Genomic DNA, 27,007 nt, shown 5'->3' on the forward strand with positions numbered 1-27,007 from the left:
TGTAAAATACTTAGCTCAGAATTGCTCAAAAAAAGCAGAAAAAAAAAGTTAGATAACAACATTTCTAGTTGAAGTTCGTAATCCTTTGTAATAGTTTTAAATCTTGTTTCTTACCTATCATTTTTCGCTTCAACCTTTGACTGGTTTTGTTTGACAGACGTCTCTTTGGGCATATTTGTAATTGAAAACTTTATTTCACAGACAAGCCTCATAACCCTATGGTGAATGCTGGAGCAATTGTGGTCACATCTTTAATCAAGGTAAAGAAATCATTTTTAGTTTCTCTCCAAGAGTTTTAATAGAATGTGGGAAAGTATCTTTGTATGTTTTCATTGGTTGTGTGCATTATTTGATGGCAGTTTGCTTGTTAGCAGGTGGGCAAGCTGGGATGTTTTGGAAATAGAACGCTTCCAAACAAAGGCAGCTTCAAACTCAGTTTTTATAAGTAGTAACTGTGCAGCCAAAAGACTTTAATGGTAGAGTTTTTACTGTTGTTTCCTTCTTTAACTGCGTAACACTTGAAATGTTAGCAGCATGTCCCCATGAACATACTCAGTGGCACTCTGCTATGTTTCCAGATGTCACATGCAACATAAACTAATTTCCTTCTGTGTGGAAGAATTAGAAGATCCTGGGGTTTCTGAGGGTGATGCAGTTAGTTTCCCACCTTCATTTTAATATGAAGTCTATCTACTATTAACATACCGTGTAGTTGAGTTGAATTACATTTAACTTACGATATGCTGTTTATTTGGGGATGCTTAATATACTTTATTAAATGTCCTTGGAAACAGCCAGCTGTATTTGCAAGAGTATCAGCTGTGTAATGACTTTATCTATTGTAAATGACATAAAATTCATGTAATGCTAATGTTTGCCAGTTCCTTGCTGTTTCTGCCTTTTGTTTTGTTTTTATTTTGGTAGGCACTGGTACAATAAAACCTGGCTCTTGGTTCTTTAGGACTCAGGATACCTGCTTAGAGGGCTGAGGTCATGTCAGTGCCCTGGAGTTTTGAAGTAGAGAACTTAATGCTGTTATTTCAGAGATCTAAAAAAAGCCTTTGTCTTCCTTGTGTTTCAAACTTCATTAGCTACAGTGTGTTTCCTACCTCCTGTTTCCAAATTGTTGGTTTTAAAGTTATTTAGATCATGATTTTTTATTTTTATTTTTGTTATTTTATATTTAAAGAAGGTTTAAGAACTCCTGCTTAAAGACATTTATCTTTAATAGCTGTAGGTGAAAGAAAATGGCCTTAAATATGACAGGTAAATTTATTCACGTTTAATCTTTTTCAAGGTTGACTGAGCATTGAAATTCACTCGGATAACAGTGAATTTTTAAGATACGACTTAACACACTTGTCCAATGTCAAGATGTTAGACCTACCTAGAACATGCCCTGTTGGTCGTAAGGCAAAACGCAGCATGTGCCTCTTGCAGAGGGCACATAGTTCTGGATAAACGGTTTACTTTTAAGTAGACAAAATGAATTTGTTTATTGCATGTAATTGTGGTATTTGTTGAAAGGCTGGGGGTTGTTTTGCAGGGTGGGTTTTGGTTTGTTTTGTTGTTCTTTTCTGTAATGTCCTTATGAGGAGTATTGCACTGCACTGATGTTTTTGCATGTGGTAACTGCACGTCTGACGGACACATATCACACTTAGCACTTCATTCTTTGTTTTCACTGTGATTAAGATGTGTGCTGTTTTCACTAAGATACCATTTGTCATTTGACTAACTAACCAAACTAAACATGGTATTCTCAAACAAGTTAAACAGAGGGTCAAGAACTTCCATACAGGCTATGTTTTCTTGTGAATTAACTTCTTTACAACCTCTTTCTTAGCAACTTTCCTCCTAAACCGTTCAGTGACTGAAGTAATTCCAGTTTGTATTTGGTCTAATCTGACTTAGCTTTTTTTTCTGGACCAAGTGGCTTCATTAACCTCTGTTCTGCCCTCAGTTTCTCTGCATTCATGTTGTTTGAATACGTTGATGGCTTTATATGGCTCGTGGAGTCCAAGATAACGAAAAGGTTATTAAACAAGAGCAAATTGGTCACGTGTGATAGTTTTATGTAGTGATAGCATGTTGATAGCTCAGGGGTGATGAGTGCTGTGTTTCACCTTTATTTTACATCCCTTGTGAGAGATGTGCTGTATTATGTCTTCCTCATTTATGATTTCTTGCATCTATGACGTGGGGCAAGGACTCAGCCAGCAGAGATTAGCATGTGTGACTGTGTAGATAACTGCCGATCGAATCTGATATCAATGAAGATGAGTTGTGGACAAGACGTGAAACTTAAAGTCACATAGATTTATTTGTTGTTGTTGTCATAGGATGTAATATCTTTGTGTTTTGTGGTGGAGGAAATGGTTCTTGGGGTCACAAGTCCAGCTCTGACTGCACACTTTAGAACAGAACACAGACCCAAGCTGTCATGCTAGTACTTGATATCTATAATAGTGAATAATAATAGCAACATACGGATATGCCAACCGTACGTTTGTTTGGCTTATTGTGTGACCTGCTCTTACCAGCTTACACGATTCTCCCGATGTGCTTGGAACATGTTCAGATTTTATTGCCTTAACTTGTGGCTCTGCTCTAACTATGTTTGCGTTGCAAATACAGACTGTTTCAGCAGTGTCAAGCGTGTATTTGGAACAAAAATCTTTCAGTGAAAGGACATACTGTTTGAGTTTAAGATCATAAAAAGCCCTTAGGGCCTTTATGCTTGTTTATAATTGTACGGCCATTTGTTTCTATTACTAGCTGAGGCTATATATTTACAACAATACTGAAATAATAGCAGTGAGAAAAATAGGAGTGGCAATTACATCATCTAATGTGGGTAAATGGTCATAGAATAGAATACTTTTTTCCAGGTCTCCAAGTAAAGACTTCACATGAGGGTTCAGCTGCTGGCCGCTTGTAGTGCAGGTGTGGTTCTCTTGAAGCACCCAGCTTTCTGTAAATCACACTGACTCCAAGTCTTTGTTGGGAGTGTAGATAGATGACAATGCTTTCTTCTCCTGTGTTTCTGTAATGTTGTACTTGATTCTCAGGGTGTGCCAAATGCAGAATGATCTGTGGTTGTGTCAGCAGTCATGGCTGCCTGGGGCAGTTTCTTAGTGGTGCCAGTGGTCGAGATGTGCAGGGATCTGTGAATGCCTGTGGAAGGAGTTGTCAGAGGAGCCAGGGATTAGTTTGAAGTCAATTTTAATTTTATGTGTCAGGGTTCTGTCTGTAGGTGAAAGCTTTTCTAGGTGACCAAGGTTCGGGCTCCATCCTGGGGCTGTTCCTGCAGGGGCTTTCTGTGGGCTCTGCCTGTGGGCTGCAGAGGGGTGGCCTGCTCCTCTGTGGGCCTCTCTTGGGCTGCAGGGAGCTGCTCCTGCCCTCCTTCCACACTGACCTTGGAGCCTGCAGGGCTGCATCTCTCTTTTCACCTCTTTCTCCTGTGCTGCTGCACAGCAGTTTGTCCCTTCCTTATGTCTGTCCTCCATGAGGTTTGACCCTTGTTGCTCGCTGACGTGGCTCTGTATGGCAGCGGTCCCTGGCTCTGATCTGACGCGAGGTAGCTCTTGGGCTCTGCTCAGAATCCATCCCTGGCACCTCTCTGCTACCAAAGCCTTGCTGTGTGAGCCCAGTGTAGGGTGTGCAGCAATACTCATTTTCCTGTCACAAAGTTTGGTGTACATGAAGATGAAAATGCTGATTTTTCTTGACCCTCAGGAGAACATAACTAGTAGAATAAAAAGTAGTGACTGCCATATAATTCAGAGCATTCTAAATAGGCTGGTTGACTTAGGAGTGTCTGTGTCCATCAGCGTTGTTAAAACCTGCCTGGCTGTTCCCAGGTCTGTCTGTTGTCAGAATACAGTCTTAGGAAGCCTATGCAATTCTTGAGGAGAGGGGAAGAAAGGCACATTACGTACTGAGAAGTGGCTAATATTAACTACTTTTCTAACAAATATTCCCTGATTTTTCTTGTTGCAAGCTCTGGTAAGTATCCATGTGTATCTCCTTTCCTATGTAGATGCAGGCATGCAATGTAATCAGTTTTACTCAATTGCTTTGTAGTTTTCCAGTAGAAGTAAGATTAGTAGAAGTACCTTGTTTCAATATAGGGAAGGTCACTGGAAACCTTTCATTGTCCAGAAAGGCAAAACCAAAACCTGATGCTGGACAGCTATAGATTTGTTGTATCAATGAGCATTTGTAGAATTATTTTGAGCTGTCTTTGCCAAGTTGGATTTTTTTCTGTCTATCAAACTGCCTCAATCTTAACATCTTCAATTTCATTTTGTATTCATTTAGAAATGTTGTTTTCATATGTATATACACACAAGCATGTGTACAGTCAGTGTGTATATGAACATATGTTCCAGTAAATGCAGTAAGTGTTTGTGGGCTTAGTGCATGGAATGTTTCCTTCTGTGTCCTAGACAGGTGAATTGCATCTGAAGAAGAACAACAACAACAAGGAAGTGTTGTCTTAGTGCTCCCAGCCTCATAGAAATAAGAAGCATTTGTACAAGAATGGATGGGTTCTTTCTTTGTATAAGTGATTATGGAAATGTTGCTCAGCACTCTGTTAGGATTTAGATGTCAACTGTGTTTGTGTCTCTTCAGCTTTCTGGAAGGAGGGAGGCATGCACTTGTAAGCTGCTGAAGCAGGGAATTGCTAGCTTGGTCTTTTAGTCATCAAGCGTATGGAAGCCAAGTATTCTGTTTCAGTTGCATTATGTTTAATTCTTTCTGAGGTCTTAATCCTATGAATAGGCAAATATTTTAGGTGCCATGAGTGGTATAACATCAGTAATTAATGTAAGGTACCTATGGATGTTTGTGGGGCATGAAGGACTCAAAATGAATCATCCTGATGTAGTATGGAGAAGGTTTAATTCATAAAACATGAGAGTAGATGCAACTGCTGCAAAGAAACCTTTTGTATAACTTGATACAGAAGGAGTTCGCATTGGGTCTTGCCCACAAATGGTGTAGGCTGCTGGAAAAGCCAGGTTTTTATTGAAGGGCGATGAATTCTTTTTTTTCAGCTGGGAAGAAAAGAAAGTCAATTGTGATGTATTTCTATTTTGGCAGAAAGCATGATCCCTTTCTACCTCTTTCTTTTTTTTTAACCAAAGAAATTGTTTCAATTTATTATGTCTAACCATAAAATTATCAATGCAGCATCCCATAACTAATGCTGACCCGCTTTCCCAGAAAAGATGTTCATTGTGCATTTGAAAGGTTTGAAAAGGTTTTTTGTGGTTTAAATGTTGTTACATATTTTACAGCATTAGGATCTATGGAATATTTTGACAACTGCAACAGTTCAATGAAGTTGGTAATTTCTTCTTTTAATTATTTTTTCATTGAACAGATTTGGAGTTAAATTTGTAAGGCTTGTGTTCTGGTATATATTATACAGGAACATTTTGATGATATGTCATATATAATTTTTTTTATTATTACAAATGAGCTTGAGATTGACTCTAAGAGTAAAGCTGAAGCATAAGGTGACCATGGGCATGTAATTTGGACAAAGCAGTGTGGTGTTCCTTTTAGCTAGTGACCGTATGTGTATGACTGCACTTCTTGTAGCTGAGTTGGTGCACGGGCTGCAGAGACTACTTGCAGCACCTTAATCCACAGCCAGAGCGGGAAATGAGGCTGGCTTAATGCATTTCATTTAATAAAATACTGGTTCATATCAAGTTTGAGTTTGTTCTACTTTTCCCCTATTCTCCCATACTAAACACCGTGCAAGTAGTGCCTCAAATAGCTTCCTAAACAGAGTATTTTATCTAAGTAAGCTATCTTAAATATTGAGATGACTTATTAAAGCATCTTCTCCAGATGTATCATTTCCACTTGTGTATGTGATGCCATTGTTCTTTAAACTACCTAAAAAGATGCTACTTCCAATGGTTCCTGCTCAGCCCCTCCTGTCCCCCAGCAGACCATGCACTGTTCTCTAATCTCCCAGCCCTGTTTCAATGTCTGGCTAGAGCAATTTGTGATAAGTCGTCTGTCAGAGAGTAAAGAATTAATACGTCCTCAACTGGCAGCTTCTAAATTGAGCTCACTCTTAAGAAAATGGGGAGAAAGCCCTGAGTAGCACCTTTACACTTATATCCCCATGCCCCCGTACCAAAGGAGAGGTTAAGATCCAATAGAGAGAAATGAACCGAGTATCCCTTGATCCTACGAATGAATATACATTAGTATCCTTATGAATTTTGGACTTTATGTTGTTAGCAAAGTGATATACTTTATGATGTACTACAGTATGTTGTGAAATTATTTTTCTGTTTAATTTTTTAGTAGGTAGGATGTTAATCAGCTATTAAATCAGATACATTTGATTAAATGCAGTTATTTTCACAGTAAGGGGTAATACTTCATTTTAACTCTTCGGTCTAAATCGGTAGTATGGGCACTAGCAATGGAAAATAGTTTAGCCTACGTGGCCTGAATTTTGCTATGCTCAGTTCTGCTGATAATGTAAGATTACCTGTGTTTACTAATCTATACCAAGTTAGCGTTTCCATTATTTTCATTATAATTATCCTGCCTGCAGTTTATTTTGTATTTCTTGTTTTAACTATTTTTGTGTTAAACACATTAAGTTGAGTAGAGAACACTTAAAATAAAGCATACCTTTCTCAGTCTAAATCCATTTCTAACGTGCAGGTTTTTGATAACTCTTAGATGGCTTTTTATTTAAATGGCATTTTCTTTAAATGGTAATTAAAGATTTACTTATCTAACACCTTAATTTTTCATTAGTATATGAAATGACTGTAGTACCGTATTCTTGATTAGCCTCATACCTTAGTTTTATGCAATAAAAGTGCTAATGTTAATTGAACTAACTTCTTTCCTATGTTAACATTCCTTGTAAATTATTCTTTCTTTTCTTGCAGCAAGGAGCAAATAATGCAGAAAAATTTGACTATGTAAGTGAATTACGACGCTTTCTTTACTCTTACTAAAATGGGTGGCAGCTGTCTTGTATTTCCACCTACAGTTACCTTGCTGTTTTAAGTCCTTCCAAACTCTTCTTGATCTGTATTTGTTTAAATAAAACACTGAACGATTTTGGGCTGTGTTTGCCAAGAGATGGGCTTAGGGTAAGGCCGAGTTGAATGCCGGTCAGTTGTAATTCTCATATCTGAAAATGTTGGATTGCTTTTTTTTACCCACTTCCTCTCTGTCTTTAACAGGTGATGCAATTCATGAATAAAATGGCTGGTAATGAATACGTTGGATTCAGTAATGCTACGTAAGTATTTTTATATACTTATAGCCTTAACTGATAGTTGGCATGTTGAGTTTACAGGGTGGTTTTGTTATTTACGTTGGGGGCCATCAAAATTATCAAGAAATAAAGTTGTGTATGTTTCTGTGTTGCTGTGACTGGTCTGATATGGAAGTGATCATTTTCTCCTTGAAATCTCCTTATTCTGTCTTAGTGCTCCAATGCTATGGCTCTGAAAGCTCTAAATGCAAATCTTACCTTTCCGGCGCTCACCGCTCATCTGGTTTGGTCGCAGTAGTCAGTGAACGATGCTTTTGCTGCAGCTTATTCTCAGAGGTCTCAGTCTACTGCTGTCTTTTTCAAAATGCTTCTAAGAGAATGATCTTGGACTTCTTTGTCTTAAATACAAGTCAGCTTGTGTCTGTATAGATAACCAGTAACATATATGTTCAGATGTTGAAGCTGGACTCTGACTTAATTCGCTTTGACAGAGTGCACCGAGATGAGTTTTAGGGCAGTTTTTGGTCTATTAGTAGATAGCTTGTGTTCAGAAGTAAGGTATCCTTTAGCTGAGGTATTATTGGGTTACTTTGCGCTTCTCTGATTTCTTGTTGTTTTGTTTCAAGTTTCCAGTCTGAAAGAGAGAGCGGAGATAGAAACTTTGCCATTGGTTATTACTTGAAAGAGAAAAAGGTTGGTCTCTTCCATTTATTGTGTTTTGAATATTGAATGTTTTTCGTAGTCAGTGAACCTTAAACATTTCTTTCATGTCACATTCAAGATTATCTGAAGTGTTGTAGTACTGTGTGTTTTTATTTACCGTTGCTCAAAGTTCCTGGTCTTATATAGGGTGCGAATACATAAGACATTCTAACAATACCTGTAACCTTATTTCTGTACCACAGGATGAGTAAATTCTCATGTCTTAAATGTGTAGTCTGTGTTATATGGATGACTTTGTAAGACTGGTTGCGTTTTGCTATTAAAGCACTTAAAGCTGCTGAGAACTGCACTTAAAATACTAGAATACATATAATAATATGTACTATAATACATATATTGTATATATATGTTTGTTACGTTTAAGTGTTTTGTACACTGTTTAGAGTATGGTTTAATTTGTCTTTGAAAGTGCTTTATTGTACCTAAAGGCTTTTTTTCTCCTTCCTTCAGTGCTTTCCGGAAGGCACAGATATGGTTGCTATACTGGACTTTTATTTTCAGGTAATTAACTCTAAAATTGAGACTCAGATTGGGCTTGGAATGACTGTAATAAGCAATAGAAGTTTATTCCGTTATAGATGGGGGAGGTTTTAATGGCTTATTCAAGTTGTCAGCATCTGTTAAAACTGTTTGGAAATGAGTGGTGTAGATTCGATGTATCCAGATTTGCTTTTGTATAAGTTATGTATGCAAGGGTCTTTATTGCTAGTGTGTACTAGTAGCAGTCTATAAAGTACTAGCAGTTCCGAAGCTTGTTATGTGTTGATACTTGAATGAATTTGCTGTACTTGATGATACTGTGGAGCACGTTGAACTCATGCTTAACTACAGTTGTATTTGCATGCCATACTGTAAGCTCAACCGTAGTATTATAAATGAAATGACTTGAATATCTTCTCCTTTATTGTTCAACTCAATTCATTTTGGACAAATAATCTCTTCAAGTGCATTCTTCCTTCCCCCATATTGCTTGCAATCGTTTGCCACTGTCACAAAATGAGAACTTGGCAAGTGTGAGGTATTTCCTAAAGAAAGAGCTTCCTAATGTGAAAATATGCACAACTCCCAATTTAGCTGGATCTTTTGCATGCGGTTCTCAGGAGGCAGTTCACGTTGTGTTGCTGATCCAGTCTGTCTGGGATAGTTCAAATAAGTCCAGAGTTAAGTTCTCAGGAAATCTGATTTGAATTAATGGTACTTGCTCTTACCTTTGCAAATCAGTGTTTTTAAGTGCAAGTTTAGTCTGAGACTTTTTTTGTTTGGGGTTGCATGTCTAGTCTTGAAAGTGAATGAAGCTTTGTCAAGTGTGTATGTAAATTCAACTCAGTTGACTTCTTAAGTTGGAAACCAGATGAAAACTCAGAGTCTGCTCTGAACTTCTGTTATCACAGAACAAAGCAGAGAAATGATTTTAATTTACTGGTTCACCATCCTTGCAAAATGCTTCCTGCCCCACTGCCTCAAGTCCTGGTACGCTTCTAAGCACAAACCTTTTCATGAGTTAAGCAAAGCCAAAACCAAGTTTTCTGGTATCGTTATGGTTTGGCATTGTTTGCGTGCATCATGATCCTTACCTTCATGGTTCCCATTCTTTTTTTCCCCTGTTAAAATGTCCTTTTTACTCCGAAGTCAGAAAACTTGAGTGCTGCTTTCTGAGCATCAATTCAGTGTTCTGTTTTCATTGCACAAAGCTTCTTTTTCAGCTCTCAGATTCTACTTAGAAGGCATTTTTTTTCCTCCTTCCTTACTTGTGCAATTGGGATCCAGTAATGAACTTATGTCCACGTTACCTCTGTAAAGTGGGGAAGGATTACTCTAATTTTGTTCAACCAAGGTACAAAACGTAGGCACTTAAACTGAGAACCTAGAAGCACTTTCTTCAAAGTAGGTGATGTTCTGTAATACTTCATATGTTTAAAACCCAGTTGCCATTTTAGATGCGTCTCAGACGTTCTCTTGATTTGCAACTCCAGTTGGTTGGACTAGGATGTATTGAGTTTGGCAGCCGGAAAATAAGAATTCCAGGTAGTAACTACTCCTGCAAACTTGGCTTAGGTAACTTCATGAAGTATCATGTAATGACTGTTTGGCAAAAGTACAAGCACTAGTTTGTTTATTTTTCAGAGTAGCATTTCAGTTTCAGGTTGAAACCAGCTTATCTTTTGGTTTCTGCAGACATGAGGCAGCATCAGGTGATGGCATCATATCACATTTCCTGATGTGTCACCAAAGTATGTATAGTCTGTACTGAAGCAGGGATCCTGGGCGAGACTATCATGTGGTCATATCTCTAGATACATCCTAAAGCATATATGAGACAAAGGTAAAACTAAGGCTATGCAGGAAATGCTAGCATTAAGACTTGTATGTGCTAGAGTGTGCAGCTTTGAAATGTACTACTTTTAGTGGATGTGGGTGGTCTTGTAAGGCTTTAAAAAAAAAAAACAAAAAAAACAAATACCAAAAAACAAAGCACCACGTCTCAAATTGTAAATTAGTTCCTTAATGGCTTTGCCAGTTAAGCAAATACAGAATACTGAGGTTATTTACCAAACCTGTTCCTCTCAAGGCAACATAAGGGGGGTGGGGGAAGGAATCAAGCCGAGACACTAACTCGTGACTAATATAATAACTCCAAGATTACTAAAAAGGCTTACAAAAGCTGCTGCTGGGATCTTTGTATCTTTATAGTAGAAAGATTCCGATGATGTTAATTCATGCCACTAGTGTCATCTGTAACAAATGTTATGCTGCAGGTTATTTAAAGAAATCTTATTTCTGTGGAGATGTAGTGGGCTGCGTTGTGCTTGAGGTACCAGTTTGTTTAATACGGCTTTCTTTTCCATAAGCTTTGCTCAATAGAGGTTACCTGTGAGTCAGCAAGTGTGATGGCGGCAACTCTGGCTAATGGTGGCTTTTGCCCGATCACTGGTGAAAGAGTACTGAGTCCCGAAGCAGTCCGGAATACCTTGAGTTTAATGCACTCCTGTGGCATGTATGACTTTTCAGGACAGTTTGCCTTCCATGTAAGTAGTTTACAGATACTTAATAGAACTGACTGCGAAGGTTAATTTGTGTTATTGTTATCCACGTTCATCTTGGTTGCTTTTGCTGTGGGTGGGAAGGAGTTACATGAACTGTAACGCATGGGACATGCACAGGATCCATGGCATTACTTGTATTCCATGCCTCGTGGTACAGTGGTGTTCCCAGCAGCTTCACATCTGGGAATCCTTTTCACCCTGAAATAATCTATCCCTAGAGACAGGCTGTTGATGAGAGAAATAGGTGACTAAGGCAGCAATAACTGGAACCAGCAGAACTGAAGAAATCCTGATGTAGATGGAAATAGAAGATAGCGGGAGGCTTTTGTGAACAGTTGCTTTTTCTTTGACTCAAGATGTTTAATGAGTAGTCATGCTGAACTGTGATAGTGGGTGTCGTGCATGGCACATGTACTATAATGTACTGCTGAAAAACAAATACTTTCATGTAAGTACTTTAATATGTGCTGCAACTTACTTGTATTTCCAGTGTTTTCAGCTTTTTCGGTTTTCCTCATTGCATGGATGTAAATTTGAGTGTAATGCTTTGCGTGACCTTAGATATTGCTTAGTGAGCTGTGGGGATATATGATGTGATAGTTCCTATTGGAACAAAGCAGTAACTTGGTTCAGATGGTAAAGAAGTAGGTTGTTTAATGAATTGACGGGCAGCTTTTCAGTTTGTTTGCTTTTTACATTGTCAGTTAAATATTTATATAGTGTTGTATTACTCTCATGCTGTGAACTGCTCATTGCAGATAGGCACGTTTATCACTGCTGAGTCACAGTAGCTTTGTTACAGCAGCAACTTGGGTTATCTTTTGCTTTGTGTTACTGACTTAAGTAGAGCTAATAACTTTGACTACCTACCACAGATTGCTGTGAACTGAGGTCAAGGTTATAGTCCATCTATAAAAAGAAGTAATCGTGCTTTGTCAGTGTCTTCTAGATCAAACTTTTATAAGTGCTGTGTAATCTTTGGTAAAATAAATCACTTGTGTTGTGTTACAGGGGTGAAGAATGTTTGCAGAGGATAGTAATCCTGTAATTGTTTTATAGGTGGGCCTTCCTGCAAAATCTGGAGTTGCTGGTGGGATTCTTCTGGTTGTTCCTAACGTCATGGGCTTGATGTGCTGGTCGCCTCCTTTGGACAAGATGGGCAACAGTGTTAAAGGAATTCACTTCTGCCATGTAAGCAGAATTGCCTTTAGCGTATTCTTGTGTAGCTGTTGCTGGCTGAGCTTCAGTTGGCACAGCTGACACTCCACCAATATAGTGATTAAAAAAGAAATAAATACTTTCTTATGTAACAATTTTCATCTGATACAAGGGTGAAAAACTGTGACAAGATGTTTGTGTTTTGTCATATATAGCACTTAAATTACATGAACATCTGGAAATACAGTGCCAGAAATATGGGGAAATTGATGGTGGAAAAACTTGGAGTGTTTGGTGACTTAACAAAGGCATTCTTCTCCTTTATGCTGCATTTAAAGGTGTAGAACTTGATCTGTAGGCTTCTCCTCCTTGATGCTCAGAAACAGCTTTCAGAAAGTTCTGAGTGCAACGATTACATCGTGGTATAATGCAATATAAGTGAAAATATGCAATGAAAGATAAAAGGTTTTTTATGAAATACAGATGTTTTGATTATGTTCTGGTCTTTAGAACTGAAGTAAGCAGATTTGGGTAAATAATGTGGCATACAAAACTGCCTTCTGAATCAGATGAAGTTGTTGAGCTAGGCTTGGTAGTCCTGGCCTTGTCTCTTGCTTTCACAAGCGCTGTGGACAGTCTGACATAAAACACAAGTGCAAGTATTAAGCTATCATATGCATTTGACAGTTGCAGGTGGAGAATCATTTGTTCTTTCAATATTTGCAGGATCTGGTTTCTCTGTGCAATTTCCATAATTACGATAATTTGAGACACTTTGCGAAGAAGCTCGATCCTCGCAGAGAAGGTGGTGATCAGCGGGTAAGTTAAGATGTGCTTTTAGCGAGTATTGCTTGTAGACACCAGATGAGGTATGGAGAGTTCTTCTTCAAGTGCAAAACTGCTCAATGATGTGTATTTCCTCAGAGCTTTCAGATCAACCAGTTAGTGCACCTTACTAGTGGACACGTACCTCGTTGGACCACGCAACCACAGGGTTTTGTACCACAGAATTTTATATCAGATTTGTAGCTCTCCTTGTGCATATGATCTCCTTTGCTGCAGTATGGCTGTGGTATCTGGTATAAGTCACCAGCAGTTTCTGTTCTGATTTTAGTGAGGAAAAAAAATGACCAGCAGGTGAGCTTAGTCTTCCTGTTCTGCATTGCAATGCAGGAGATGTATGTTGAGTATTGTTTTACAGTGATACCTGAGTCCACGTGGCTTGCTGAGAGCTACACAGGCAATGAATGGAGGCCTCAAGTTGCTGTAGACCAGTGCCTGTTACCGAGGAAGCAGTATATGCAGTCTGTGGGAAAGAAGTTAATCTAATCCAGCTCTATGTACCAAAGATAAGAATGCGAGGGGACTTAAGATAGGAAAAAGCTTGCTTTTAGTCCCGCTAATGTTTTAAGTTAGGTGTGAAGCTTTCAGTGGGAGAAGGTAAGAGAATGATTTCAAGTGCTTCTTGCATGCATATATCTGAAAAAAGACCCCGTTAGGAAGTAGAATTATTTGTAACTGGAAAGCAGAAAACAGTTTATGTGTGAAGAGGTGGAAAAACTTGGGTCTGTTAGCATTGATTGCATATTAGGATATTTTTTTTTCCTTCAAACACACTAATAAATAATATATGTTGCTTGAACAACTAGCATTCCTTTGGACCAATGGACTATGAGAATCTCCAGCAAGAACTTGCTTTAAAAGAAACAGTATGGAAAAAAGTGTCACCCGAATCAAACGAGGACATCTCCAGAACCGTAGTGTATAGAATGGAAGGTCGGGGAGAGCAGAACTAAGTGAATGGGTTCTAGTTTCATTAAGTACTACTCTTTAAAAAGCCTCAAGCATCTCTAGACTCGACTTCAGTCTGAATATTGTTTGCCTGGTATTTTCCTTTATATATACATTTTGTGTAAATTTGTATGCTATACCAAAAATGCTGTCAGAGTTCAAGGGGGAAAGAAGCACACGTAAACAACACCAACCAAACCTGTTAACTGAACTGACTTCTGTCTTTACTTAAAGCACATTTACTTATTGAAAAACAACAGTCCATCTGAATGTTTTCAGAGATATACCTCTTGTGTATATCTGTGTATTTTTGTTTATATCTGAGAATTTTAACTAAATTAATTGTAGAGCTAAGCAGGAGTTGAAGATACATCCTCTGATCAGGTTCAGCGTGTCAAGATAGAATTTCAGTGAAGATTCTAAGTCGAGTACTGTCAGTGAACTTGTGATATCTGTGTATAAAGTGAAGTTAAGTTCTGAGTCATGTTATGGCTTCATCCTTTATTTTAGTGAGAACTTCCAGTTTGCTTTGAGCAGAAATGGATCCCTCGAATATGCCATGCTAGCAAAAAGTACTCTTTTTTTAATTATTTTTATTTTTGATTTGACCTTTGGTCATGATAAATGTTAACATGTAAATAAAAGAGCAAACATGGCTGGGGAGGACTGGTGGAGAAGGCAAAACAAAGCTTGCCTTGTTTGCAAGTGAACGAATGTGGCAGAAAGATTTCTCAGCAGACTATTTTGAGCGTCTTGCTAGCTGCTTGTACTGCCTCTTGGTAGCTATGACTCAGAAGTCTGCCTTACTAATAATGCTGTGCTCCACCCTGATGAGGAATGTAAGCAATGCTAGTTTTTGAGTGGTAACCAGCCCAGCAGGGAGCAGGAAACGTGTTCAGAGTAAAGCATTTTGTTAGGTATTTCGACTGTTTACAGTTAACTTATTTTTCAGCCACTAATGTGCGTGCATTTTCATGTATGGGATTAAAGGTATAATTTACTTCTACATGAGCAAATGTTTAAGAAGTTTTTATTCATAGCTCCTTTTTAAAGTGTTAGCCAGTTTGTACCTATGTCAGCCTATGTCAGCAATCACGGCTTGCATTCTTCTACAGGGAACTGCATCTTGATCTGCGTGATGCAATTGAGTCATCTTGAGGACAATGTGCAGATGGTGTATGCAGGCTTTTAGGACAGGGCACAGGGTTGTTAAGCCCTTGGCACGAAGCTGTTCTGTGAGGTTCTGAACGATACTAAAAATCTTAAAACAACCCAAACCACCAACACAGTCCTCTACGTATATAATATGTTGTGTTAGCCAAGAATTTGATATCTTCTCCCCACCACAAGCATACCTCAGGCAGGCGTTCCTGTTGTAAAACTGTGGGAAATTTGTCTGAGTAATGATATGGGTATTCTTTCATCCATGTCCAATAAAGCTCGTTGAGGATTTCAAGAGGTTCCTTGTAACGTCTCCAGCCCTTCTTCCTGCCCACTGCTCCTATGTGTTGGTGGTCTGAAACTCCGAAATGCATTCATGAATCAGTTTTGCATTAGGGGAGAGTTATGGTTCTCCCTATCCCTTTTTGTCTCATGTAGATGTCAGTGAAGGAAGATGCAGAAATCCAAGCTTACTTTTTCTCTGAAAAAACAAGCTGGTTTTAATTATTTTGTTTCGGTATTGTTTGTCTTGCATAAGCATTTGAGATAATGTGAGTAATAAGCTCTGACCTAACCCTGAATAATCTTCCTCTAGCAGTACTTTGTAAAAAGATGAGCTTCCTGTGTTTGAAGCCCCTGAATTAAAATATTTGAGCAAAGCAATACGCAAAGTCACTATTCAGTGAACATCAAGTCCTAATGGATGGTAGAGGTAAATCTGTGTGCAGATGTCAGTAATAAATTGCTGAGTATTCCTTATTTCATGATTTATCGCTGATGTTTGGCATGGGTTTGGCAGTGCTTACCTTGAAAATTAAGTGAGATAAGTAAAGGCCAAGTCTTGAATTATAACAATTTCTCACCTGTTTGAGGACTTCAGTCTTTAATAGCAGCCACAGAGACATAACAAGTATTCTGAGTCTGCCTAACTGTGTGTTTGCCTGAAATACCCCTGCTTAGAAGGGGCTGGTAATGTATCTGTGCTGCTAACTAGAAGTATTTACAGTGATTGTATGTTGCTGATTAAATTACTGATGTAATGAAAAAGGATGTATGATGCAGGATTTGCAGCTACTAAAAGTGTATTTGGAGATGGGGAAATCCAATTCTTTACTGTGTTTATGTATGTAAATTGCATACCAAAGCTTGTAGTAGTGGTGAATCCTGCTTGAGAAATGAAAAAAGAAGAAAAAAACACAAAAAGAAACAAGCTGAATTAATCTTCAGTATGCATCATATTTAGGGTACAGCTTACACAGCCTTTACTTTAGATAGTTCTGTATATATTCCAGTTCCGTAATACATGCTTTTGAAGCCTGTCTCGGAATTGAAGCCAGCCTCAAGTTTGGAGGGGTCAAGAGGAGACTCCTTTGGACCAATTATTTTATAAGTTGCCTGCGATCTGGCCTGAGCTGCCCAGAGGTGGTCCTTGCTAAGGGCAGCCTGCGCAGAGAATGAGCTGGGACCATAGTTAGATCTGCCATGGCAGCTTGCCCACACCTGAGAGGGCCTGAGAGAATGTGGTGTCTGAGGCTAGTCATTGAATGTCTCAAGTCTGCAACGGTTTTAGTGTTCACCTGTGCTACAGTAATAGCAATTCTTGATATTCAAGCATTTTAGCTGTTTGTTTGTTGTTCTTTGTCAGCATCATTAACATTTCATTAGAAATGTAAATGCTTTTGAAGTTTTATTTTGGCATTTGTGTTGTACCCTTTGGCTCGGTTGTTAAGTTCCCTGTTTCATTTTCCATTTTTCATTTGCATTGTATGTTATTTATGTATCTCAATTTCCAGCATGCTTATTTTTGTATTGTTTAATAAATTTATTTTAAGCTGATTTTATTGTATTTTTTTATTTTTTTCACTCGATGGAGATCAGGTTTGTTCAAACACGTTTTTGATACTCAAGTGTGATAGGGAGCACTCTGCTCTAAGAAGAGCTGAAGTTCTGGAAAGGTAGATAGAGCAGGCAGGTTTAATTAGCTGTTGTAAACCCTCCCAAGATTTCTCAGTTAAATCATTAGATGACATGCTTCTTTTTGTCTACAAGCCAAAATCGTAATAGCAGAACCTCACTGTGACTTTGTTAGTAAAAATAAGGTGTGGTAGAGAGTGTAGTTCTGAAGATATTAATTTAGTTGCTTGGAAAATGCGTGGTTTATGGTGCCAGTGCCGGAATTGTAACTGTTGGCGTGGAGCATTAAAAAGTAAAAATCAGAGCTTGTAATATATCATAAGCAAAAAGTAAGGTGGTCTAATACCCACATCCTTGTTGTGTTAAGAGTGGGGTCTGACCAGCTGTTAGCTGTGCTCTTGGCAAGACACTTCATGTGTCACAGGCTGTTCTCCTTGTCCTATGTGGATTTATTCAATATACAAAATGGTAGGTGTATTTTTCATGGGGATGATTCTGCAATGAGGCTTCTTCCATAGAGGCATCCCCGTGCTGGAGGTGGCTGTGGTTATTCATCAAGCTCCTGTATGTGGGCTTATAAACAGCATTTATTTGTACTGCGTTCCTGAAAATAAGCTGGATATTCATTGTACACTTAAAAAAAAAAAATACAACAAAAGTTTATGATAAAAAAAACATGAAGACAAGGTTGAACAACAGTAGGTACAAAGAGAACTACAGGTGACTTCATCTACCCTTGTTTTTGTCTATTATGATTTGTGTTCCATTGTGCTTGTGTTGTCCAACAGCTGGTGGGTGGGAGGATGAATAAAAGGGAGAGGAATGGAAAGGTGAGCAGGGGGAGGAGGGCAGAGGGAGAGGAACAAGGTGATGTTTTTTCAACTGTCATTCCCTGTTAGTTGTTTCTCATGGTTGTGATACCTGTCACTGATAAACCAGCCAAGCAGTTCATTGAGTTTCAGCATTATATATGTTTTGTTTAAGTATCCTGAGCATCATTTGTGGGGCTTTATTGTTTTGTTTCTAATTGGATTTGAATATTTCTGTTGTTTTCTGGTTGAAAAGAAGGCTGGAATAGAAAAGCAGCTTTTGCAGTGGAGAAAAAAGGACTTTTTTCAGCAGAGTTGGTACTGTGATGAAACATACCTGGTAATCCATCTTCACTGCAGTCTGTTTGCAGAGGGATTTGAATGTCTGTGGTGGCTGCAGGAGGGGCAAGAGACTTGGAATCAAATGGTAATTTAACTGAAGCTTGTGTTAATTCTCTGTTTATTAAGATCATGCTCCTATATGCTGTTCCACAGTTCTTGTCCTGTCTATGAAGCACGTGGCTGAGTAGTGTGTGTAATGGTGTGCTTTAGAAGGCTGGGTAATGTACAGTCCCATTTTGTTTCAGGAACTTAATTCCTCATATGTTGAATAATTAGAAGCAATCCCAACTATTGTGTTACCTACTGAGAGTCAGGTGTATTTCCCTGTGTTACCATTTGCTCCTTTAAGAGAATGCTGAGTACAGCATAAAGTGGCTCGTTTCCCTTTCCTTTTCATGTACAACAATGATAACTTTGTTAGCTTTCAGTATTGCTTTATGCAGACTTGTGATGTCACTCACATACTTACCATGTAGAAGTTTCTGGTCTTCAGCATCACAGCTCTGCATGTAGTTCACTTATTTCTGGCAATAGGTGTGTGCTTTTTTCTGTGCACAGCAAGCTTTGCATAACAGTTGCATCTGAAGCTCCCGTTTAAGGTTCTAAAATAGGATTTAGGCTGGCAGAAGTGATAGTGCCAAGTTCAGCACCAGTCGAAATGTTTTAAAGCGTAACTAAGCAGTGAAGCCAAAGCGGAGGCATGATATACAGGAAGGCTGCTGCAGTTAACTGGTTCATGCAGTGTTTTTGATAAAGGACAAGAGTGATGTTTAAACACCGGCAGAACAATAGAGACCTTGTCACCTCGGCACTAAACCTGATGAGGAAATGGAGGTGAGCGAAGGGCAAGGGGTGAAGGAAACACTTGAGAAGGTTCTTCTACTCTCAGCCGTACTTGGGTTATATCTCATATATGCACAGGACGTGCAGCAAAGCATGTTTGTTTTAAGGTTGTACATGCCATTCTAGATGCTGCTCTGTCCTGAGGACCACCCGGCTGGCATGAAGCTGGTGCTTTCTGTAGATGTTTTCCTGCTAGCAGCTATGCTTGCAGGAGGCATAAGTTGTTTTCTATCTATCATCTTTCCAGATTTCTTCTAACCTCTGTATCTGATCAGCAAGGGCAGGTCTCCTCAGGTTAAGTAGCACTGCTGCTTGGTGGATTATAGGCAGTTGGCAGCAGTTCTCCTAGTGGAGACCAGTGGATGGTCATTCTGTGGTTATTTGCTCAGGCTTGGCATATACCAGATCTATTGGTATATTCTTATATTTGTTTTTCTATGAAGCTCTTCTTTGGTTTCCAGTGTTCTTTTCAGGGAAATAGGTTCAGTTAGATTCTTCCTCATACATTTCTTGAGTATTCTGAAAATAAGAAATCTGAGAAAGTAATTGCTTTGGTATAGGATCATAAGCAACTCTTACTTTCACAACTGATTTTAATTTGGCAGGTTCTTTAATTGCAGCGTGCTGTTACGAGGGCTCTTCTCATGGACTATCAAAACACCTGGTATGCAGATTGGAGGTATTCATGTGATTTTAAACATTCTTGTGCACACCATGAGTTGTGAGTTCATCTTTCAATGGTACCTTTTCCTAACGTAGGATAATTACACTAATACATAGATTGTATACTTACATGTATGGCTATTGTAAGTCATTATTATAACACCAGTGTTAAAGTGAGATAAGCATTTAATACTGTAACCTGTTAGTTTTTATGGTAAAACACAGCAGGCCAAATTCCAACTTAGAGATCTGTTATTTGCCGAGGGACGGTGTGTTACTTTTAGGATGGCTTGTGATCGTTGTAATTACTAACAAAACAATGAATTGTGAACACAGAGCTGAGTGATAGGAAGAGATAATGTTGCTTGCTTCCTGTTGATGTGATTCACTAACCCAGCTTTTTCCTTGAGGTAGGCAACTTTATTGTTTGTCCAGGAATTACTCATTTCACATCAACGTGGATTTTTTGAACTGGTAGACGTGGCTTTGGTTGTAAGCACAGTTATGGCTTACACTACATTGAGTGCGTTTCATGCTTTTTAAAGGACCTCCATTTTAAACTTCACAAACGTGTAATTGTTAAGGACAACTGCTTAATATGTACTTTTGGTCTGAGAATAAACTGGGTAGTTGAGTAGATTTTAGCTAATAAACTGATGGGCAATAGTGATGGTTCGCAGTAGTGATGGAGTTAAACACATGGAGGTAAAAGTCACTTCAAGATAATGAATGTTACCGAAGTGAGAAGGAAGGTAATGAAAAAATGAACAGGAAGTTGAATAAGCTTCTTTAGGAAGCTGTTTCTGATGTTTCCGAAGCAATCCTTCCAACAAGAGTGGAGTACCAACTTGTGGTAAGAACGCCCCTGTCCTGATGCCAGCCTGCAGGTTGGTGTCCGTCTCCTGCTTGTGAAGTTGGCTGAATGCCTTCATCCTTCCTTATTTGTGGAGTAATTCCAGTTCCAGATCTTGTAGCTTAGAGTAAAACTTGATTCACGAATGGCAGAGTAACTGCTGGCAGGAAAGCAGGAGCATTGCTTTGCCCATTGTGCAGCTATTAGTTGTGGTCAGTAGGTCCTTGAAAGGGCAGACGCTCTTTTGTCCTATGTGCTTAATACAGCTAGTGGCACTAAAGCCCTGCTCAGCACTTTGCTTTATTCGTTTGGTTGTTGTTCATTCCAGTCCTTTGGTCCCAAAGTTTGCAGTGTTAATAATGTCTGTATCCTCTACTTCAAAAGCTCTTGTTTTTGCTCCTGCATTCAGGATCAGCTCATCAGTGTTCATTGCACTTGGTGAGATTTCTGCGTCTGTTTTGCGTGTTTTTTGCTGCACGAGTGTTTGCAGTGGATGTTTCATAAAAAGGACTGAAAAAAGGACTCCAAAAATCCATGTCACTATCGGATTACCCTGAGGATTCCTATCATAGTTTTCTGAACTTATTGTTTTACCACTTGGCAATTTCCCATCATCATAATTTAGAGGCAATTATAATAATTTAGTAGGAATTGGGACTGAATGTAACCATGCTTGTCTTAATCTAGCAAAGGCAATTATATTCCATTTTCTCCTTCTTTCAGTACCCTTCCCTTTCAAAACCAATATAGTTTTCTCCAAAACAAAGCTCATAGATAATGAAAAGCATAAGACCTGTGCAAGTAATTGTTAATGAGTAGCACTTGAGATAAGCTGCTGCTCTTCCATACTTAAGTATTTTCCCAGGCACGAGGAGGGAAGCTCTCCTGTTGCGTTGTCATGTAAGCACTGATGAGACCTGACTCTGTTTGTCACTGCTGTTACTGTTAAACTCTAGCATCATCCTTGAGCTGTTTGTTGGTATCCACATAGGAGCAATATTGGCTATATTTATCCTGCACGCCTCAGCAGGAAAGTAGGTGGGCAGCGCTCTTCCTGAGAGCCTCAGTGGTAAGGTAAGTGGATGTTTCACTTAACCTAGCAAGGTTTAATTAAATTGAACTCTAAAATTGTACTAAATAGCCTTGTTATTTAGGTGCATATCAGTTCGCTAGTACTTATCAATAACCTTAATAGAGCTAATCAAGAACTGGTAGTAAGCATGCAAACAAGTGCATTAACAGCTCAGAAAAGCCAGCCAAACAGACAGGTTTGGCATTGTGCTGGTTTGTAGCGTCTCATTTCTAGATGCTTTTCAATATCTAGATTATTTAAAAGCACTGGGAAAGAAAAGACTTCCACTGAGATGGGCCAAAGAACCAAGTATGTACTGTAATGCAATGCTGATGTGCTTCCTGTTTGCTTCTTTTTGTGCCGTGATGTTGTACTTGTGCCCTTTTTGACCTCCCTAGGAGGGGGCTTGATCCATAGGAAGCGTGAATGGCAGAAATCCACTTGAAACCAGTGGGCGAGTGGGTAGAGATGGAGGAATGTTCCTGCTCAGTCTTGTCTTCCAGGTGGGCTGCCCACCTGCACCTTCAGCCTAAGCCTTTTCCAGTAGCTGTCTAAGCTTGAAGGAATGATTTAGAAGGCTGGTTTGGTTTTTCTTCTGGTGTCGAGGCAAGTCTTCAATGTGAGATTGTCAGTTTGTTTTGCTTTGGAGTTTCTTACATCGAGCTGCATGCACAGCACCTGCAGCAGGTCCTGAGGCTGAGCTGCCTGCTGGCCTGTTTGCATCTGAGTGCTGCTGTGTCTGAATCGAGCCCGATCATAACTTAATCAGGCTGCTAAAGAACCCATGTCAGCAGCTACCTGCCTATATGGAAACGTAAAAGTTAGAAGGGGAAAATTACCAGTTTTACATAAATCCATCTATTTCAAGCTGTTTCAAAAGCAATGTTGCAATAAGATAGCGTACTATTTGGTTTTTCTTTTTTCTTTTCTTTGTTACCTGCTTGATAAGCAATTCAAAAGTAACTCGCTTTCAGGCTGGTGTGGATGCTGCTGCTGAGTTAGCAGCCATCAGCAAACAGCAGCACCTGGCTGAGCCCTGGCACGAGGGCTGCATGTGGCACCGCGTGTGTTGGGCTGCCTGGCTCAGTTAATTACAGGTGCTTGATCTCTAAAGTCAGTACGTGGCTGATGGCCGTGCAGGCAGCGGTTCAGGCTCTGAAAATGGGTAAAGCTGCTGTTGCAGCTCGGGCTCCGAGTGAGGAGCATGATGGAGTCAGAGCAGTGTGCGCCATCTAGAGGGGAGAGCTGGTGCATGAGGTGGGATGGGAGAGGAAAACAAGCTGCCTTGTTTTCCTGTGCTAAACCCGCAAAACACCGAAGAGTAAATATTTGCAGGTTCTATTTCAGTCAGGAAGCGAGGATCGGCAATGTAGAAAATAGGCAGGAGTGTGTGTGTGGGGGGATGGAATGCTGGAGAAGAGATGTGTTGTGGAATAGCTGGCCTTGTTTGTAACTTCAGGTATTTGTGTGGGTAACATCAAATTGTAGTTGGCTGGTGTATCCTGCCACTATTTATAGTGCCATGGAACTAATGCTTGCACCAGGGATTATTTGCACTGCTTTTTCAGTCTATCTTCAGTGCTTTGGACAAACCTACCTGCAGTGGGATGTTTGTTTATGGCTTAGTCTTAACTTCTTAATGTTCAGTAATACTTTGGCCTTTATTACAGGGGAAACAATCCTGGAGCTGAGCAGCAGAGGTGTTGGCTTTGGTCGGGATTTCTTTTCCTACTAAGTACAGCTTAATTCCTATTAGAAAGTGGTGTATTCAAGCAAAATCATGCCTGTCTTTTAGACCTGTCTGGGGCTTTTCCACATGAGGCCTGGAGGGACATCTGTCCACAGAGGTCAGATTCCAGCTTACTGTACATGAGCTGTAGCTGTGGGAACTCTAAAAAGAGCAGTCCTGGCTGATGCCCTTTAGGGTGAGTTTGCAGGGAGGACATTCCTCTGAGATGGCTCCTGTTGGTCTTGGTTCGGTTTCATAGCTGAAGCTTCAGAACCAGCTGGGGGCTGTTTCTGGCTGTCAGAGAGTAGCCCTGTGTGCAGGGAGGAGTGCAGCCCCAGGCTGTGGTACGGCTGCGTTGAGGTTCAGTCTGGAACCTGGGTGACCAAAGCGTTCACATGTGCTCCACTTTCACTTTGGTGTTTCTTACAGCCTGTAGCTGCTGTGTCAGAGTTGATGTTGTATTTTAGGTGTCAGGAGTGTTTTGCCACTGATAAATGAGCACTGAGAGACAATCAGCTCCCAGGAGAGCAGCAGGGCTTGCTCTGCACGCTGGATATCCCTTGGGGGTAGGATCAGCTTTAGGAGCAGCAGCAAAGCACTGACGGTACAGCTCCTTTTGCTTTTGGAGTCTGTGTGACTTTGGCACGCTTGAGCTCTTGGCTTCGCATGTTGGTGTGTGGTGGTTTGAAGGCTGGGACAGCAGGACAGTGCTCAGCAGGCTGGGCTCTCCCCAGCACGAGGCATTAATCCATAGCTTAAGATCTATTTTTTGAAGCAGATTGCTGAGCCGGTGCTGAGCAGCTTAACGCTGCTGGGTGCTGCGTGGTGAAGGGCCCTGGGCGTGCTTAGACCTGGAGGTTTTCCCCTTCCCCAGTGGCAGCTTTGCACAGTGCTCACTTGGATGGGGTAACTGTGCCTGGTGGAGTGGGAAGTGTTGGGGACATCTCCAGATGGGCCTGAGCTTTGCCGTGTGTGCCCTGAACACAGCCAGGAGGAGCAAGAGGAAGGGATGGGATGACTGCTTCTGACTGTGCTGCCTGCTTCCAGCGATGTTTTAGCACCTGCCATCAGTGTGCAGGATCTGGTGCTCAGTGGAGTCGCTCTTCAGTAGGACTGGGGCTGTGCGGCCTGTTGTGCTGTCACAGAGGTCCTGGGCGAGGTGCTCTCAGGCATCACAGGAAATTGAAGTCCAGATTGAGTGACCTTTTCAGCAAAGAGCTCATGGGATTAATCCAGCTCTGAACTGAATTAATATTTTCTGAAGGATTTGCTGTGTCCCTGGGGGCGGCGGCCAAGCTCAGCCTCTGGCTGCCCAGCCCTGTCAGTACAGCAGCGAGGGTGGGTGGCAGGGCTGTTGTGTGCGATGGAGCCCATCTGTGTGCAGACAGTCCTTCTCGCCTCAGCCTTGAACGGGGGTCTCTGCTAACTACCCTGAGAGGAAGGCTGGTGAAGGGGGTGGCTTCCCCATCCAGGTTGGGTTTGGGACACAGCTCAGCCTGCTTCTTCATTGGATCTGTTTGGTACATGGAGGAAGCTTTACACGCCAACAAATCAACATGTCCATCCCTGAACTGTTTTGCCTGTGTGTTTGCAGAACAATCTGTGAGGGTGGTATATGTGCTGCCCTGGGAATGCGCTCCCTGAAGCCCCTGTGTGCTGCGATGTGTTTCAGTGCTGAGCTGTGCCGTGTCCTCAAAGCTTTCAGCATGAGGTTGCTTTAGTGGCTGTCCAGGTTTCTTGTCTGAGCCATATCTCTGCTTCGTGCTCTGGGACTATTACTTTTTCCCTTTCAGGCTCCCGTCTTTATCTGAAGTTTCTAGCAGTAGTGTAGCTTCCTGCCTCACATTGCTTCCTTCCTTCAGCTTCACCTTGGTTCAGACCCAACAGCTGTGGTTTTCCCCTTGTGCCGCTCACGTGCATGAGGAGTACAAAGCTGGTGGTTCAAGTGACCTTGGGGGTCACTTAGACAACCCTGCCTGAAGCAGCCAGCGCCAGGCTGAGGGGTGGAAACACACCTTTGTTTCTTGCAGAAACCTGTGGCAGATCTGTTTCAGGGCACTGATGTGTTCATTCTTTATTCCTCTGCAAGGCCGGTGCAGGACCAGCTTTCTGCTCTGCCTCTGTCCCTGGGCACTCAGGGCTGTAAGAAGCAGAACTTCATAGGCTCGGTTCAGAAGGCTTTCTGGAAAACACAGTGCAATGTTGCCTAGAACTGCCAGTGTCTCTTTATGAAGCAGACTGATGTGGTGGGCTTAAAATAATCTATCTCATTGTTTTTTGTCATCTGTTAAAACAGAGGATGTGTTACAGAATGTATGTGAGAAGGGGCTTGTAACCGGGTGATAACATTTCTTACTTGGGCACAGAAGCACTGGTAGCAAGGCAAGCTGGAATGAGTCTGAGAGATTTCATGCTGTCCTGTGGAGTGTGGCCTGGCAAGGGAATTAAATCAGCGGCTTGATAAGCATTGGAGCAGTCGGACACACTGACCATTCTTGGGTTTTCCATTTGTTTTTCCTTTGAAGGAAGAAGCAAAATAAACCAGGCTTCATCTCTCTTTGTAGGTGAAGTCAGTGATAAATCTGCTGTTTGCTGCCTACACGGGGGATGTGTCTGCACTCCGGAGGTAAAGATCTGCGTGGGGCTGAGAACGGGAGAGCTGCCGGTTTGGGGACTGCCCTTGTTTACTTGTAAATGTACGCTGTGTTGGTGCTGGGGACATCGAGGCTGTGCTGGAGATGGAATGCTTTCTATACACGCTCCCCTAATTATTCCATTTTGCCTGACTTCTTGTTTGGCTGAACACACTTGAAATGAAATTTTTGAGGCATGGTACCTATGTGCAGAAGGAGAAGTATAAAGATGCACAGACTGTGTTACACCCCCTCCCAAAGACGCTTTAATTTTTTTCTTTATAGCAACTAAGGGCTTGGCTTTCTTCCTAATCTCTATCTTATTTTTGAAGCCGAGGCAGTAAGGGCCCCTTTCCTTACCACTTGTTGCCATATATATCCTCTTGCAACAGATGGGTCATGGTTCTAGCAGAGCGGTATTGTTCCCGTCTAGTTTTGTAACTCATTTTAATTATATGAGGCTATTCTTGACTATCAATTCCTTTTTTAGATTTGCTCTGTCGGGGATGGATATGGAGCAGAGAGACTATGACTCACGGACAGCATTGCACGTAGCAGCTGCAGAAGGTAATGTGTCACTGCGTATAATTTGCTTTATGTTATTTTACATCTCTTTAGATGCATGTAAACATGTACATGCTTACAATTCTGTCTTACAGGACACGTGGATGTTGTGAAGTTCCTGCTGGAAGCCTGCAAAGTGAATCCCTTCCCCAAAGACAGGTGCGTGGTTTATGTGCTGGTCTCCACTGGGCGGAGGTGAGGCTGCCGTGCATGGAGATGAGCCAGGCAGAAGGAACAGTCCTGCGGGCTCTTCTCTGATGCTGGGAGCGAACAGCAATGAGGAGTGGGGAAACAGTTAAAAACAGTTATTTAAGAGGGTGTGCTCAGCTTACCTAGTATTTCCCTATTTAGTGAGTTTAGAACGTTTCCTGTGCTTAACTGTTACTGTATTATGTACAGAATGGGAGTTGTGGTGCTTTCAGCCCTGTGCTTGCA

At 40.7% G+C, this 27,007-nt stretch overlaps 1 protein-coding gene across 12 annotated transcripts in view; it reads left to right on the forward strand.

Moving 5' to 3' along the window:
* GLS (glutaminase) overlaps window positions 1-27,007 on the forward strand; it is a 49,279-nt gene that overhangs the window by 18,941 nt on the left and 3,331 nt on the right. For 2 of the 12 annotated variants that reach the window (XM_015867641.3, XM_015867642.2), the window contains 11 exons: window positions 202-260; window positions 6,939-6,971; window positions 7,239-7,297; window positions 7,900-7,966; window positions 8,447-8,497; window positions 10,846-11,022; window positions 12,100-12,231; window positions 12,925-13,017; window positions 25,940-26,001; window positions 26,499-26,575; window positions 26,668-26,731. In XM_015867641.3, the coding sequence (XP_015723127.2) occupies window positions 202-260; window positions 6,939-6,971; window positions 7,239-7,297; window positions 7,900-7,966; window positions 8,447-8,497; window positions 10,846-11,022; window positions 12,100-12,231; window positions 12,925-13,017; window positions 25,940-26,001; window positions 26,499-26,575; window positions 26,668-26,731 (874 nt within the window). Of the gene's footprint in view, window positions 1-201; window positions 261-1,231; window positions 2,641-4,451; window positions 4,643-5,306; window positions 5,357-6,938; window positions 6,972-7,238; window positions 7,298-7,899; window positions 7,967-8,446; window positions 8,498-9,933; window positions 10,022-10,171; window positions 10,320-10,845; window positions 11,023-12,099; window positions 12,232-12,924; window positions 13,018-13,847; window positions 16,987-25,939; window positions 26,002-26,498; window positions 26,576-26,667; window positions 26,732-27,007 lie in introns of those variants that run through there. The other 10 variants (XM_015867643.3, XM_085553609.1, XR_014948411.1 and 7 more) reach the window with 9 other exon arrangements.

This window comes from Coturnix japonica, chromosome 7 (genome assembly GCF_054131305.1).
Source record: "Coturnix japonica strain WE chromosome 7, WE-NBRP24, whole genome shotgun sequence".
Lineage (NCBI taxonomy): Eukaryota > Metazoa > Chordata > Aves > Galliformes > Phasianidae > Coturnix > Coturnix japonica.